General features: G+C 33.8%; 2 protein-coding genes across 3 annotated transcripts in view; one reads left to right on the top strand and one right to left on the bottom strand.

The window, feature by feature from the left end:
• Positions 1-5,894, bottom strand: part of LOC100313668 (neuralized PATS1) — a 28,784-nt gene extending 22,890 nt beyond the window's left edge. Inside the window, exons 1-2 of one of the 2 annotated variants that reach the window (XM_085503017.1) lie at positions 5,700-5,894; positions 625-1,188 (exon numbers count right to left, since the gene is read on the bottom strand). In XM_085503017.1, coding sequence (XP_085359143.1) covers positions 625-1,084 — 460 coding nt within the window. In that variant the 5' untranslated portion in view covers positions 1,085-1,188; positions 5,700-5,894. 2 annotated transcript variants of the gene reach the window in all.
• Positions 5,895-9,127: 3,233 nt separating this feature from the next.
• Positions 9,128-10,963, top strand: LOC100373414 (large ribosomal subunit protein mL64-like). The gene is made up of 2 exons (XM_002734440.4): positions 9,128-9,574; positions 10,312-10,963. The coding sequence occupies exons 1-2, from the start codon at positions 9,147-9,149 to the stop codon at positions 10,562-10,564; spliced, it is 681 nt and encodes a 226-aa protein (XP_002734486.4). The 5' UTR covers positions 9,128-9,146; the 3' UTR covers positions 10,565-10,963.
• Positions 10,964-13,752: the final 2,789 nt, after the last annotated feature.

The raw sequence follows: 13,752 nt of genomic DNA, 5'->3' as shown, positions 1-13,752 counted from the left end.
GAATAGCCTTGTAAACATCAAAGTCAACAACTAAACATCTCAACAGCAAATATGCAATGCTTACTGCTTAATTAGTGAAATCCATTTCCTTTTTACATTTTTGTTTCAATTTCAACTAAATGATAAGGATTCCTATTAAACATAACAAGGGCATAACCATCTTGAACAATCCCCTCATTAGCCAGTTTGAATCACAAAAAGCATTTTTTTTTACAATGTATCATTTTGCTTGGTTTACTTCTGATGCTAACCAGCAAAGTTTTTTCTTTACTCACTTTAATATATATCCTCTGTTTATTTGTCAACTCACACTGTACTAGTGTATAGGAGTTGTTAACGTCCATCGTCCATCCTGTAAGCTATGTACCGGTATATTCAGTTGGCCATGTCAGTTTGCAAATTCTCAGCATAGAATAAGTTAAGCATTGTTTTTATGGGATGTTTGGAGCCAGATGGAAGCCACACTGAGTTAGATATACGATTTGGCGCCATGGTTACTGGTTTGAATCACACGCGTATTTATGCAGTATTTACACTCCTGTGGATTACCTCCTCAATCCATGGCAATTTTCTTTTGAAACATTAACATGAAGAAACAAAATAATAAAAAACAAGTTTACTCACCTGGGTCGACAAACCTGAGTTGTTGCGTTACACCATAAATGTCTATAAGCGCCCATAATGGCTTAGTTACATCCACGTTATTAATATGAACTCCTTTGTATTCATTATTCACATAGAAATGTACATCACCCTCTGAATCACAATGGTATGTCAGTCTATACCCTTGCTCTGCCTGACTTTCAGTCAAAGCTTTCGCGTAAAAGCCGTCCTTATTTGTGAGGTCTGGTACAGCATAGCGGGGAAGTTCGTCGATAGTGACAGGGTCAACAGATGTAAATCCAAACCTTAAGGCACCACTCCAGCCAGAAGTGTTACCCAGAAATTCAAGGGATATCTTTTCATTAACAGGGACGGGAAATGCACTAAATGTGATCCCATTACAAAAACTGTCAGTCCTTTTAGCAGTCAGTCGATCTGACGACAATTCGATAAGGGATCCACGTTTCTCATGGAAGAACATATTTGTGTAAGACACAACTTGATACTCAGCAATGCATCATAATAGAATTAAGTCGTTTGAGTAGAGACATTGTCATTAGCTGCGAAAGGTGCCATCTTCTTCGTCTATAATCAGAGGAAAAAAAGAAAACTCAATTTAAAGTAGACTAGATCTGTCTAGCCACATAACTCATACATTATAAACATGGTATACATGTATCTAGTTATAAACAATTTGTGCGTCACAAACACAGCATATTTATATTTATTATTAGTATATGTAAATAAATAAATATTTCATATAAGTTATTAATGCAATAAATGAAATATACCCTAAACTAATATTTGCAACACAGACTCAATTGGTATGGTAACATGTTTCAAAACACCCACTCTTAGAAAAAAAAAGTCAATCACATATTGTTAAAATGACCTCCCAGAGTGAATGTAATTTCAAACTCTGTAACACAGTATAAAAGACACTAGATTTTCAATTACTAATAATGACATCATCAATGCAGCAAGTCTGAGAATAAATTGCTTGCAGTTAAACCAAAAACACATCTGTACATACAAATAAATGTACATCAATTCAACTGATAAATCTATTTTGTACAACTACTGCTTGACTCAAGTAATATCATTTTCTTTGTTAACTCGCATACACAGACATTTAAATTTTTAAAATGCCTTCTCATGCTGTTTAAAGAAATTAAACAAAAGTCAATTCTTTACACGTCATTCTCTATAAGCATATATCTCTGCACTGACATCATGGAGATAACACATACATGTAGCTGTATGATACAACTTATTCCCCAAGCAAGGAATAATAAGTTAGGAGTTTAGTTTCTATTCTTCGGTAAAATAGTTAATTTAATTTAACTTTGAAAACAGACAGTACTAATCTCACTTACTTATGATGCATTTCTATAGGAACATTTGACTACTAGTAACAAAATTCCAAATTTTTATTACGTGGATCTTTCCGTCATTGTTGTAATGACATTCAGATTCTTCTCAATGATACCCGGTAATAATTTTAACTAATGTATAATGGCAATCATTTTTTTAAGTTGTCATCAATCAGAATGTATTGCATCTCGGCTGATCTGAATATGATTTACAAGTTTTTAAAAATAAAGAAAGACAACACTAATAGTTTGTCAAACCCTATAAAGATGTTATTTCTTTTTGGTTTATCGTAATTTCATTCCTTGTGCATTTTTATTTACAAAACATTAATTAGATTCAAATCGGCAGTACCCTATCTACTATATTAGTAACGCATACATTAATGCATATTGTGATACATTGTAATAAGACATATTTTAATAATCTAATATATTATATAATATTTGCAATTGTTAGTTCGCAGTTACTTCTAATAGAGTAATACAACAATTGTAAAATGGGTATGAGGATACAGACCTATCATCAAAAAACTTAATTTTATTTTAAATGACAGATTTTTCAATTTTATTATTTACAAATGTATTATAATAAAAATCCTTTACTTCTTTTTTTAACTACCATAATACTGTAATAGTTTCCATGCTAAAGTTCTTGTCTAAAAATGTGAAGGTTTATTTGTTAAAGGTAGAAGACACAAAATTTGACACTAACCACTGATGTAACAGCTATGTCTGCATTTAATGACGCCTGATAAAATTATTACCGGGTAGCAATTATCTTTCAAAGAAAATAATTATTTTAATTACGGTAGGCCTAACCATAAATCTAAATGACATGCATCAGTAAAACACCATACGTAGTTTATAAACCATATTCAATTAAAAACAGCCATGTTGAGGACATCCATTCAAATATTTGTTTTCAGCTACCAAAATGGCCACCAGACAGCCAGCAAAAATATTCAAAAAACAAACTGACGAGTACTTTTGACACATCACCTGCCGAAATCATTTTTCGTATTAATTTGTGGAGGTTTTTAGCCGGCAATGTGATAAACAAGCAGCCTGTCGGCTGAGATAGCTCCGCTGTTAGCAATGCACATTTCAGTTAAAGAGCAGAAGATATCATTAGAAAATGAACAATATGTATAGTACATTGTATCAAAGCAATCAGACTTGCTGTTCTCAACAAGAAGTGAGAAATATCACATTTTACCAAAAATTACAAAAATATTCACTAAAATTAGAGAATTGAAAATATCACGAAATGAACAAATCTGAGAGAGGTCCACATGTAGTACCTATATATGTAATATCAAAGCAATTGGACTTGAGGTTTTTAACAAGAAGTCGAAATTATCACTTTTTACCAAAAATGACAAAAATATTCACCAAAATTAGAAAATTAAAGATATCATTATAAAATGAACAAATCTGAAAGAGGTCCACATGTAATACCTATATGTGTAATACAAAAACAATCGGACTTGCGCTTTTTAACGAGAAGTCGAAAATATCACTTTTTACCAAAAATGACAAAATATTCACCAAAATTAGAGAAATGAAGATATCATTACAAAATGAACAAATCTAAGAGAGGTCCACATGTAGTACCTATATATGTAATATCAAAGCAATTGGACTTGCGGTTTTCAACAAGAAGTCGAAAATATCACTTTTTACCAAAAATGAAAAAAATATTCACCAAATTTAGAGAATTGAAGATATGATCATGAAATGAACAAATCTAAGAGAGGTCTACCCAAGGTACATATACATCAAGTATCAAAGCATTCAGGCTTGTAGTTTTCAAGAAGAAGTCGAAAAAGTAAAACATTGACACGAACGATGACGGACGACAACGACGGACAATCACTCACAATGATAAGCTCCGCTCGACAAAACTGACACACTCAGATATTTGTATCGCTCATTGAAATCAAGAATGTACAGCTATTTCACAAACCACAAAATAAGGGTGTTTTTTTTACTGACCCTCAGTGACATCAATAAAACAGTATTTATTAGCCCCTGCAAAAAATAAAATTTACCATCTCCAGTCAGGAGATGTTAAAAATAATTACTGTGAAATCTGTATTAGAAGCTGTGACTTCTATTAAAATGGTACAATGAAACAGACGGGATGTGGCTTCTATTAGAGCATCTATAGAAATAAGAAATGATGAACTGTTCAAAATGAATAGGTCCATCTTTGCCCTGTGAAATCGCCATTTGTAAAAATGTTTTTTTTTTTCAGTTTCGGAGATCATAAGATGTCATTTTTATCAAATTGCCTATTGCTGAACTGTTGCAAGACACAGAAATACAAGAACAAGCATACACATATACCGGTATATGTAGTTTGTAAAATTACAGGTTACTGCAATAGTCTCTTATTTACTGTGATTTTAATTTTTCAATAACAACATTTTAATAGTTCTGTGTTGCTATACAAATGACAAAGCTTTTCTAGAACATGATTTTTCCATCTTGTATATTTCTGCATTAAAATAATAATTTTGGTCGTTGTTTGATGGTATAAACAAACTTTGGAGAGCAGAGCTTATTCATTTCGTTTTCTCTTTTTGTCATGATATTTTTTGATTCTTTCTTCATTTCAAACAGTGCAAATAAAATTGTTGCACTTACTAACCATTTAGATTTGACCATTATAACTCAGGTGAGGATGGTAGAACAATCTGACAATTATTTTTTTCCTTCAGTTAGAGTAGATTTCTATGTTCTATGTTAGTGCATTCGTGTTTTTTCTCTGTCAAATGTGTTATTTTTAAATGTATTTTTTCTCCTGTTATTTTGTTAGTATAATAAGATTTTTCAGTGCAGATTTTCTCTTCAAAATACAGCATTTAATGATCAACCCCTGTAACTATGATGTTTTTTAATTGAATTTTCAAACTGCAAATTGTAGGTACTTGAATGTTTTATGGGGTGTGCGTGTTCCAAAAACATGTTTTTTTTAATAGGAAAAAGTCCTTATTTAACATCTAATACAGTAAATCTTTCCTTTATTATTGCAAAATATCAATATCATAAACACTTTAATTTAATACCAGGATACGGACCTTTATTGAAATACAACACGATCATACACGATGTAAATGAATAAATCTTTAAATATATGCACAATCAATACCGGTACAAAAGTCTACTGTACTATGCACGCACTGTTACGAGAACAAGCTGTAAGAAATACGTCGAATTGAAAAGTACATTTAACTTTATACATACGCACCGGGATACGCACTAAATTGAACCATATTGTCATGGAATAATGACACGTTATACTCTAAGTAACTTAAAATGTTGGAAATACTACAATATCTAGGTGTAGATTACGTTGTCTTGGTGCAAATATACGATTTACCTTGTTTGTACACAAACTGACAAAACATTAATCACACGGTGATTGCTCCCAGTCAATGCCGCGATCTGAATACATCTTACAGACGAAACGACACAGAATTCACCGGTTGTCCGTCCTACTTCATGCGACTACCGGCCCTATTGTGATCATGTCGAACACTTGTTTATGGGGCACGGATACCATCTCTCGCTTCTCGCTAGAGTTGCATGATTTGTCCTGCAATTAATGGTCAAATGTTGACCGAGATATGACAATCACGGTGGGGGCTGAAAATAAACGCAGATTCCAAATCGCATAGCAACTATGAAATGACGCCAACAGAACTCACTGACACCTACCTACCTCGTTACTGTATTGCTCGTATAGGCGATCATAACTTACACGTAGCACCAGATGTAAAATGTTGACGGTATGCGCGATAGGGTGAAGGAATTCCAAATGTGCTAGACAACATAATGACTGTCTCTATAATATTTTTTTTTCCTTTCAGTCCGACTCCATTTTGTTGTTGTTTGCGCAAATTGCTCTGCGCATATCACTTTGCATGTCTAAAGCTCCCTAAACGTAGATGGCGGACTTTTCAGCGTCAAGCAAGTTTGTAACATATCGATTGAGCTTGTGTTACAAATAATAGTTCAGCATATCTATGTTTGCATTAAATTTACTTATACGGCGTGCGCAATAAATATAAATACTCCTTACTTGTAAGCACAAGTTATTAGTAACTAAATGTGCTATTCTTGTAATGTACGAGTTCCGTGGCTAGACAGGCTAATTCGAGTTTAATTAACTCATTAGTTGGCCATATCGATTTATATTTATGTATCTTGTCCCGCCGTGTCTTCAAATGTTTTTCGCATATTTTGGGGGTAAAACTGGTAGGAAAGTTTGCCATGAGTATTCTAATTTAGGCGTCACTCTAATTTAGTCAGGAGACTGAAAGGCCTTAATTTGAATCTAAAATAAGCGTCACGAACAACGGAAAAGTTAGTGAACAGCGAGTCCAACGAAATGTCGGCATTTCAACGTGATGAAAAAAGGTTAAATACAATTGCAGCCAAAAAATATTGTTGTTTACGAAAATATTACCATATTGTTTTTTCATCAAGATGCAATCTCAAAGATTTTTTTTTTAAATATGCTAACAAATCTCAAGTTACAGTGAGGAGCTGAGATCGTTATAAAAGTTTTATAAATATACGTTTTTATGTATGTATTTTATATCAAAATGAATGTCAGAATTCAAAATGACCAATCTAAATATGGTATTGGTGCGTCATCGTTATAATTATATTAATGAGTTAGTTTAACATTTATTTCCAATCAGCAAGCGCTCATTTTGAGTGAGCAGTCGCAGTTGCCATGTCTCGTCGGAGCATGCGCACGCATTATGGGCCCTGACAATATTTAGCTGTTGAGCCAATCACTATTATTAAATATTTTTATTGGTTAATTAAAATAAATATTTTTGTTTTATTTATTAACACAATACTGACTTTGGAAAGTACAGCAGTAAGGTCAGCAAACATTAACAATAAAAGATAAAAAGTGCATACAAGTTACAAATTACGAGATTCACCGCCCATTAACATACGAAAATACATTACTGTAACAATGCATCAATAATTATACTATGGGGTGCTTCTGTTTTATTTTAGTGCAATGTTTAAAAAGATTGTGGTCATACTAAGTCGACAAAAGGTGTTGCTGTCTCATAAGTTTTTTTTTTTTTTTTTATAAATTTGGGCAATGCAATAATCATTTCAGTTATTTCCCATTATCATTATAGATTTGTTCTTCTGTCAAATTTGTGAAATCATTTAATATTTGCTTTCTGGCTTCCTCATAATTTCAAGTTGTTATAAAATGGCATTCCTACTTTATTCATTGAGCAAAGTTTACAGGTTTATTTTTCTATTAGTAATTTCGGTTTAGTATGCCTCCCTGTTTCGATTTTAAGGTCGTGCGTTACTTAAACGGAACCGAGAGATTGACTTTCGTAGATCAATATTCGTTTGCATTGTTAAATAATTACCCATTTCAAATATTTTCTTGAATTCTCTGCACGTCCTAAGTTTGTTTTTCCCTGGTTTGTTATTTTTTGTTGTTATCTCGAATTTAATTCTTAGTATCAATGAGAGATGAATATTTTTCTATTTTTTTTTTAATTGTCGTTGTTTAGTGCTTGTAATTGTAACGTCTGTGTCTAGTTCAGAAGTTATTACGCAATACCTTTTACAATGTAGGTGTCTATTTAATAACGTTGCTTCCTTCACAGGTTCATTTGGTGTCTTCATTGCTAATTATTATGTTATATTATTCACAAACACCTATTGGAAATTGATCCAATTCTCCATTTATTTCCATTATGGAAAAGTTGGCGATAAATCTAAGCTACATTTAAAAACAACATTGTCCCAATTCGATACAATACATATAAATTGCAACTGACTTTACTATTATTTAGTGTTGGGGGACTGCAATTATGTGGATCGAAAATATTGGGCAAATCATTTATAAATAAATTGAAGAGAGTTAGACTAAAGTTTCAACCTTGTTTGACCCTAGTGTTTGAAGTAAATAAGTCTGTCCGCCACTGACCCAGCGAGTTGCGTCCTCCGCTGTGCTCCAAATCCGACACAGTTAGTAGGATCTGATGCCGTTCGGCCGGCGAGGGCGTCACTCACGCCTACACGTCAGGCTACCATTGATCTTGACTTTATATTTTACCTTACTGTACATACTGTGTTTGTCATGTTATACATATCATCTGTAATTCCATATATTAATAATTTCAGAAACATGCCTTCGTGCCAGACACTGTCGAAAATCTTTCTCTGATCCACAAAGCCTGCATATAGTTTTTCTTGATTTTTATGTTAAAAGTTTGTTCCTTCGGAGCCTCATTGTGATACAAATACTTATTAATTATTGTTTTAAAGATGAATACGTTGTCGGTTGTTCGACAACCTTTTCTAAACCCAAACTGTGTTTTCGAAATATTATTATTATCATCTAGGAAAGTTGTTATTCTTTGATTCAATATACTAGTAAACAGTTTCCCCAGGCAGCTGGATAAGGCTATACCTCTGTAATTTGTGGAGTTTGATTTTGAACCTGATTTTAAAAATTGACACTATTAAATCTGAACTCCATGATTTTGGGAAATCGCTAGATTTAAAGATAATAATAAAGAGTTGCTTCTTTGACCATATTTAATAACTTCCGGGTAACTCACCTTCAGTAGTTGCTTTGTCATTTGTTAGTAGTAATATCTGTCAGAATTGGTTCATTAATGTCGGTGTTATTTATCGCTTTGTGTTCCAATTCTTTATTACGGACGTTCTTATCTGTTTTAACATCGCACGAACATTAGGTGATCATTTGTTTGTTTGGAGTGTGTAGTGTGTCGTTGTTCATTTCTTGTAATATTTTTCAGAATGGAAAGCGCACTTTTTTAGCTTTCTAGATTAATTTTTTTTGATGACTTTTTGAATTCTTTTATACGATGAAGAATTCACCACGAATAAGAGGGTCCCTCGGACAAATAGCACTGTAAGTCACGGGCACTAGGGAATTCGCCGTCAATTGACAATCCCTGTGACTTTTACTATGAATAGGTGAAAATTTGAAGTTCTCGAAATTGGTGACACCATTTTCGATCAAGTCACTATTTTGTAAAACAGGGTTTCACTAATTTATAGTAACTAAACCACACAAAAAATAATAATCACGACTGAAGCCTTTCGCCGGCGCCCTCATCGACGCAAAGTTTACTCTCAAACATGGCAGCCATGCTGCAGAGGTTGTCGAGGAACTGTCGGACACTGAGACCAGTTTTCAGGTATTTGTCTGAGGAAATCCATATTATAAAAGTTGTCCGCTACACACATACATTTGGTTTACGGTATTGTAGCACTGCCATTCCCGAGAGTCAAGCCGATGATGAACAAAACATGGACGATTTAACGTGGGGTGAGCGACTTCGGGTTGATGATAGTCTACCGCAATGGATGAAAACAAGAAAGGGACAACGTAAACTGTATGCGAAATTCGGAAAGGCGTCGGGCATCAACCCAGCAGTTGCCTGGCCTACTAGAAATGAATTGGCAGAAATGATCGAAGACGAGAGAGAATGGCGTCCGACGTTAGCACAGATGCAGTCCAATATTAACGCCCAGCGGCGAGCTCAGAAGATTGAGCAAATCAAACGGTAACATTTCTCTTTGATTCTTCTAATGAATGAAACAGATTCCAAATTAATTTCGGGAAAATGATTTGATATTCATTTATTGTATTATTTACACGGGCTTATGGTATTAATTAAATACTAATTGGTACATCGGAGTATAAGGAAAAGACTTTCTGTTGTACCATGGAGCTATGGTTGTACTTTCCCATTAGTCAAACCTTAACCTCAATTGATATTACTTTACATGTCTATAACTATAGGTGTCTATAGGGGCATATAAGATTCATTTGGGGGGCCGATGGAGGGTAGGAGTTATAGTGAGAATTAGGGGTAGAGGCACAAGTCTATCTAGTAGTATAGGTTCATTGGGGGGGGGGGGGTCCAACTGAGTTGACAAATTTGCAAAAAAAAACAACACATTTTTCGACATAGTGAAACAGTGGATGTGCTAAATAGAATACCTGAATCCTGGCAATAGACATAAATTACAGTCACTCTATGCCATGATTATACTTTTGAACAAAATCAAACTCTGTATACTGTAAAATGGTTTTATCATTTAGATAATGTGTTCTATGCTAAATTTTACATATTTACTGGGTTTTAATTTAGTGCATTTTTTAGTCAGTGAAATAAGCAAATTTAAAACTCAGTGAATAATTCACCCTTTTACAGTACTTAATTGCTATTTCCAATGCACAATGCAATTCAAATTATTCTTATGGAGTTCTTGGCATTTGCATTTGTTTCTTTTACAGTGAGAAACACATCGAGGCCTGTTTAGCCAAAATGCCAAAACTAGAAAAACAGTTTTATGAAGACAGACAAAATAAACGATTACAGCAACAGGCACAGCAGGAGAAGAGAGCCGCACTGCTTATGGAAGCCAAAGAGAAGTTTGGTTACGCAATTGATCCACGTCATCCCAAATTTCAGAAGTTCATGGAAGAGATTGAGCAACAAGAACGAAAGAGAAGAAAAGAACTGAAGAAAAAGGGAATCATAATTTAGATTGCTTGTGAAATGCAGTAATTTTCAATACATTTTCTCTCTGAGAATTATTTTTTGATTTGAAAGATGATTGATTGGACTGTGATCAATTTTTACTCATAATTTTGAAAAGATTTTCACGATTTCTTAATCCTCATCATACGAATAATAGTCTTTCATTTCCCCTTTGTTGCAAAAATAATAAAAACAAGTGAAATTGCATAACCATCACTCTTGATAGATAGAACAGTCCACGCACTGCTTTCAGAGGTCACTGCTGTGATGCATAAATCACATATCTCACCCCCAAAATGCTGTTTTCAAGTATTTATTTTTACATTTATATCATAGCTTTATCGTTGTGTATATTGTATAACATTCGGCCCCATTTATTTGAAATATAGAATTTGAAAAACAGAATGCTATTGGCTGATTCCTAATGATGTATATGTTTGGATGTTGCTGTGACATTATACATGTAGTTTTAACCTGCGTTATCAGACAATTGACTTTTGTAAAATGATTACTGATATCTTATTATTCAAGGTCAGAAAGAAGTTATACAATTTTATCTATGCCAGTATACATCCTGACTAATGTGCTCTCTAAACGACACGTGACAGGCGTACACAGATTTGCTATTTGTTCTAATTCATTGGCCCATCATTGGCGCAATAGAAAATCATATTTATTAATATAGTGATTAAAATATCTTACTATAATTATGAAATTAATATTTTATAGGTAAATACAAAGGAAAGCGGGGGCCATAATATTTTTGTTTGTGCCTCAAGTCACTTACACTGTCGCATACAAGTTTATTTCTTTCTTTCTCCCAGCAGTAAACAAGTTGACTCAATTTGATTTTTACGGATTTAATTTTGATTTCTACAAAAGAAGTCATCTTTAGAGGATACACTGATCCTGTGTGTTCAAGACCAGAAAAGTATACATTTTGATGACAGATAAACTGTGCTTAAACAGATTGGTGTGTTCAGCCGTCAGCGACTCTGAAAAGAAGTGCTTATTTCTGTTTTTCGTATTGTACAATTTGGCATCTTGTACTCCCAAACAAATTCAGAATGCCAAGGTTGGAAAACCTTAAATATGGCCTATTCTAGTTTAACTTCAATCCAAGATGGCTACCAAATCAAACAACCAATCAAAAGTCTGAATGTTGGTGCATCAGTTCACATTTAAGCCTATCATTGAAAATTTCAGAACATTAAGTTTGAACATAAACTGTCAGAGCATGGCTTCAGAACTGCGTTCATTAAAACATAGCATAATGTATTACATCCTTGTTCAATGACTCAGAAAGATTAAATAACCAATATATGGATGGATAACAAACTGTCTTTTTTGCCTGGCAAAGGTGAGTATAAAAATCCAGAAACATTCTGCATGGAAAATGCAGGCTAGAAATGTCATAATTTCTCTGAAAATAAATACACAATATTCGTGTGTGCGTGTGCGTGTGCGTGTGCGTGTGCGTGCGTGCGTGCGTGCGTGTGTGCGTGCGTGTGTGTGTGGGTGGGTGTGTGTGTGTGTGTGTGTGTGTGCGCGTGCGTGCGTGCGTGCGTGCGTGCGTGCGTAAATATTTATGCTTATTAATCACCTAATTAATTAACATAATTAACACTAATATCTCAATTACTGATCATCACATTTGAATAAAATTTGGTACATAAATGCTCTACGACAATAGACAGGCCTGATTAATTTTGAATAATATTAATTCTCTAATAATTCATAATTTTTTTGTTCTGTTCATAATAGTCACCTGATTTACATAGTTTTCAGCTTTTCCATCAATATCTCATGTACAAGTAATTTTGAATTAATTTTTAATGTGTCTTCACTACTGTCAGCACACGGGAGTTCTTTCTAAGCTTTCTTTGATTGCAATTGAATCCACTTTGGGATATTGATGTGAATATAATGTGATTGATGTATATATGAGTTTGCACGGTTTCGCTGAGGCTGACCATCTATGGCCGTTCACGCGACCCAGTTATAATGGTGAGGCGAAAATGGAACTTTTCTTAATTTAGATGAAGGCTTGAGCAACAAGGTTCCCCAAGGTTTACTCAGGACCCGGGCTCAGGACACAAGTCAAGATTCCTCTAAGGTGGCAATAGATGTTGTAGTATACTCTGATTTTGTTTTGAAAAATACATACTAGTATGGCATGTACAATGTAATAGTAGAAAGTGAAAATTTAATTCTAAGATCGGCACTGAAAGTTAATAAATATTGTTTGAGTACTGTAAAATAATGTAATTCCACATGCTGTATCATGTTATTTTGCAGTATTCCAACAAAATATTGATTGGTAAATATCATAGCGGTATTTTGATATACGCCTTCATCGCACATATTGTTAGTGTTCGAGTAGTCATACAGCATGACGCGTCGTGACTACTGTGGGTATTTACCAATTGTTAACATTAAATCACAAAAGAGGAGCAAAAAACTGATGTATACAATACAAATTCGTGCTAAGAATGTATGTTTGCTTATTTCACGGGTGTGGACAGAATCTATTCTGTGCGTGTTGAGTCTTACTCAGTAATTGTCTGTGGATTGCGCCCTCTAGTGACGAGAAAGCTAATACCAGTATTACGTTTTATATTGTAATAATTGTCAAATCAAAGAATAAAGATCTAGATTCCTTGCAGCTCTATACCCCAAAGTTGGAAGATCTCAGCATGGATAAATTATTTATGATTGTTTTAAGTAATGATTCTTTCATTCTTAGCGTTTTCAGCAAAATTTATTTCCTATATTCTTGATACGTTTTAGTACTTACAGTTTTGTTGTCCTGAATGTTATTATTGGACATTACTCAGGGTTTCTTTGGTACGTTACAAATAAAAATCAATCTATTTACCCCCTCTAGTGTTGAGCAAGAGAAAGTAGTATACATAAGAAATTATTTACTGTAAATATTGTTAATTAATTATACAATCAAACCATTTTCCCATTATTTATAAGTTGCAACACAGAAGGGTTGGATCAAAAATTACAAAAAATATTGCATACCTTTAAACATCAAATAATGTTCGGTAAGCAGCCGCTCCCAAGAAGCACGAGTAAGCAACTTGTCTACTCTACTCTTGACTGTGGGACATCAAGGTATCATACAACTAATAATGTTAGAGTGGACTCTGGTTGTGGACCAGAAGGGAATGGGATATGAATTCAGG

The sequence above is a fragment of the Saccoglossus kowalevskii genome, chromosome 9, assembly GCF_978046115.1.
Source record: "Saccoglossus kowalevskii chromosome 9, keSacKowa6.1, whole genome shotgun sequence".
Taxonomy (NCBI): Eukaryota; Metazoa; Hemichordata; class Enteropneusta; family Harrimaniidae; genus Saccoglossus; species Saccoglossus kowalevskii.
The sequence above is the reverse complement of the archived record's forward strand: the minus strand, read 5'-3'. Positions and strand labels throughout refer to the sequence as shown.

Bases quoted from the DNA above. Each gene is read 5' to 3' on its own strand.
- LOC100373414 (XM_002734440.4), top strand. From the start codon at position 9,147: ATGGCAGCCATGCTGCAGAGGTTGTCGAGGAACTGTCGGACACTGAGA. The intron at 9,575-10,311 runs GTAACATTTCTC...TTTCTTTTACAG, and splicing joins AAGATTGAGCAAATCAAACG to TGAGAAACACATCGAGGCCT.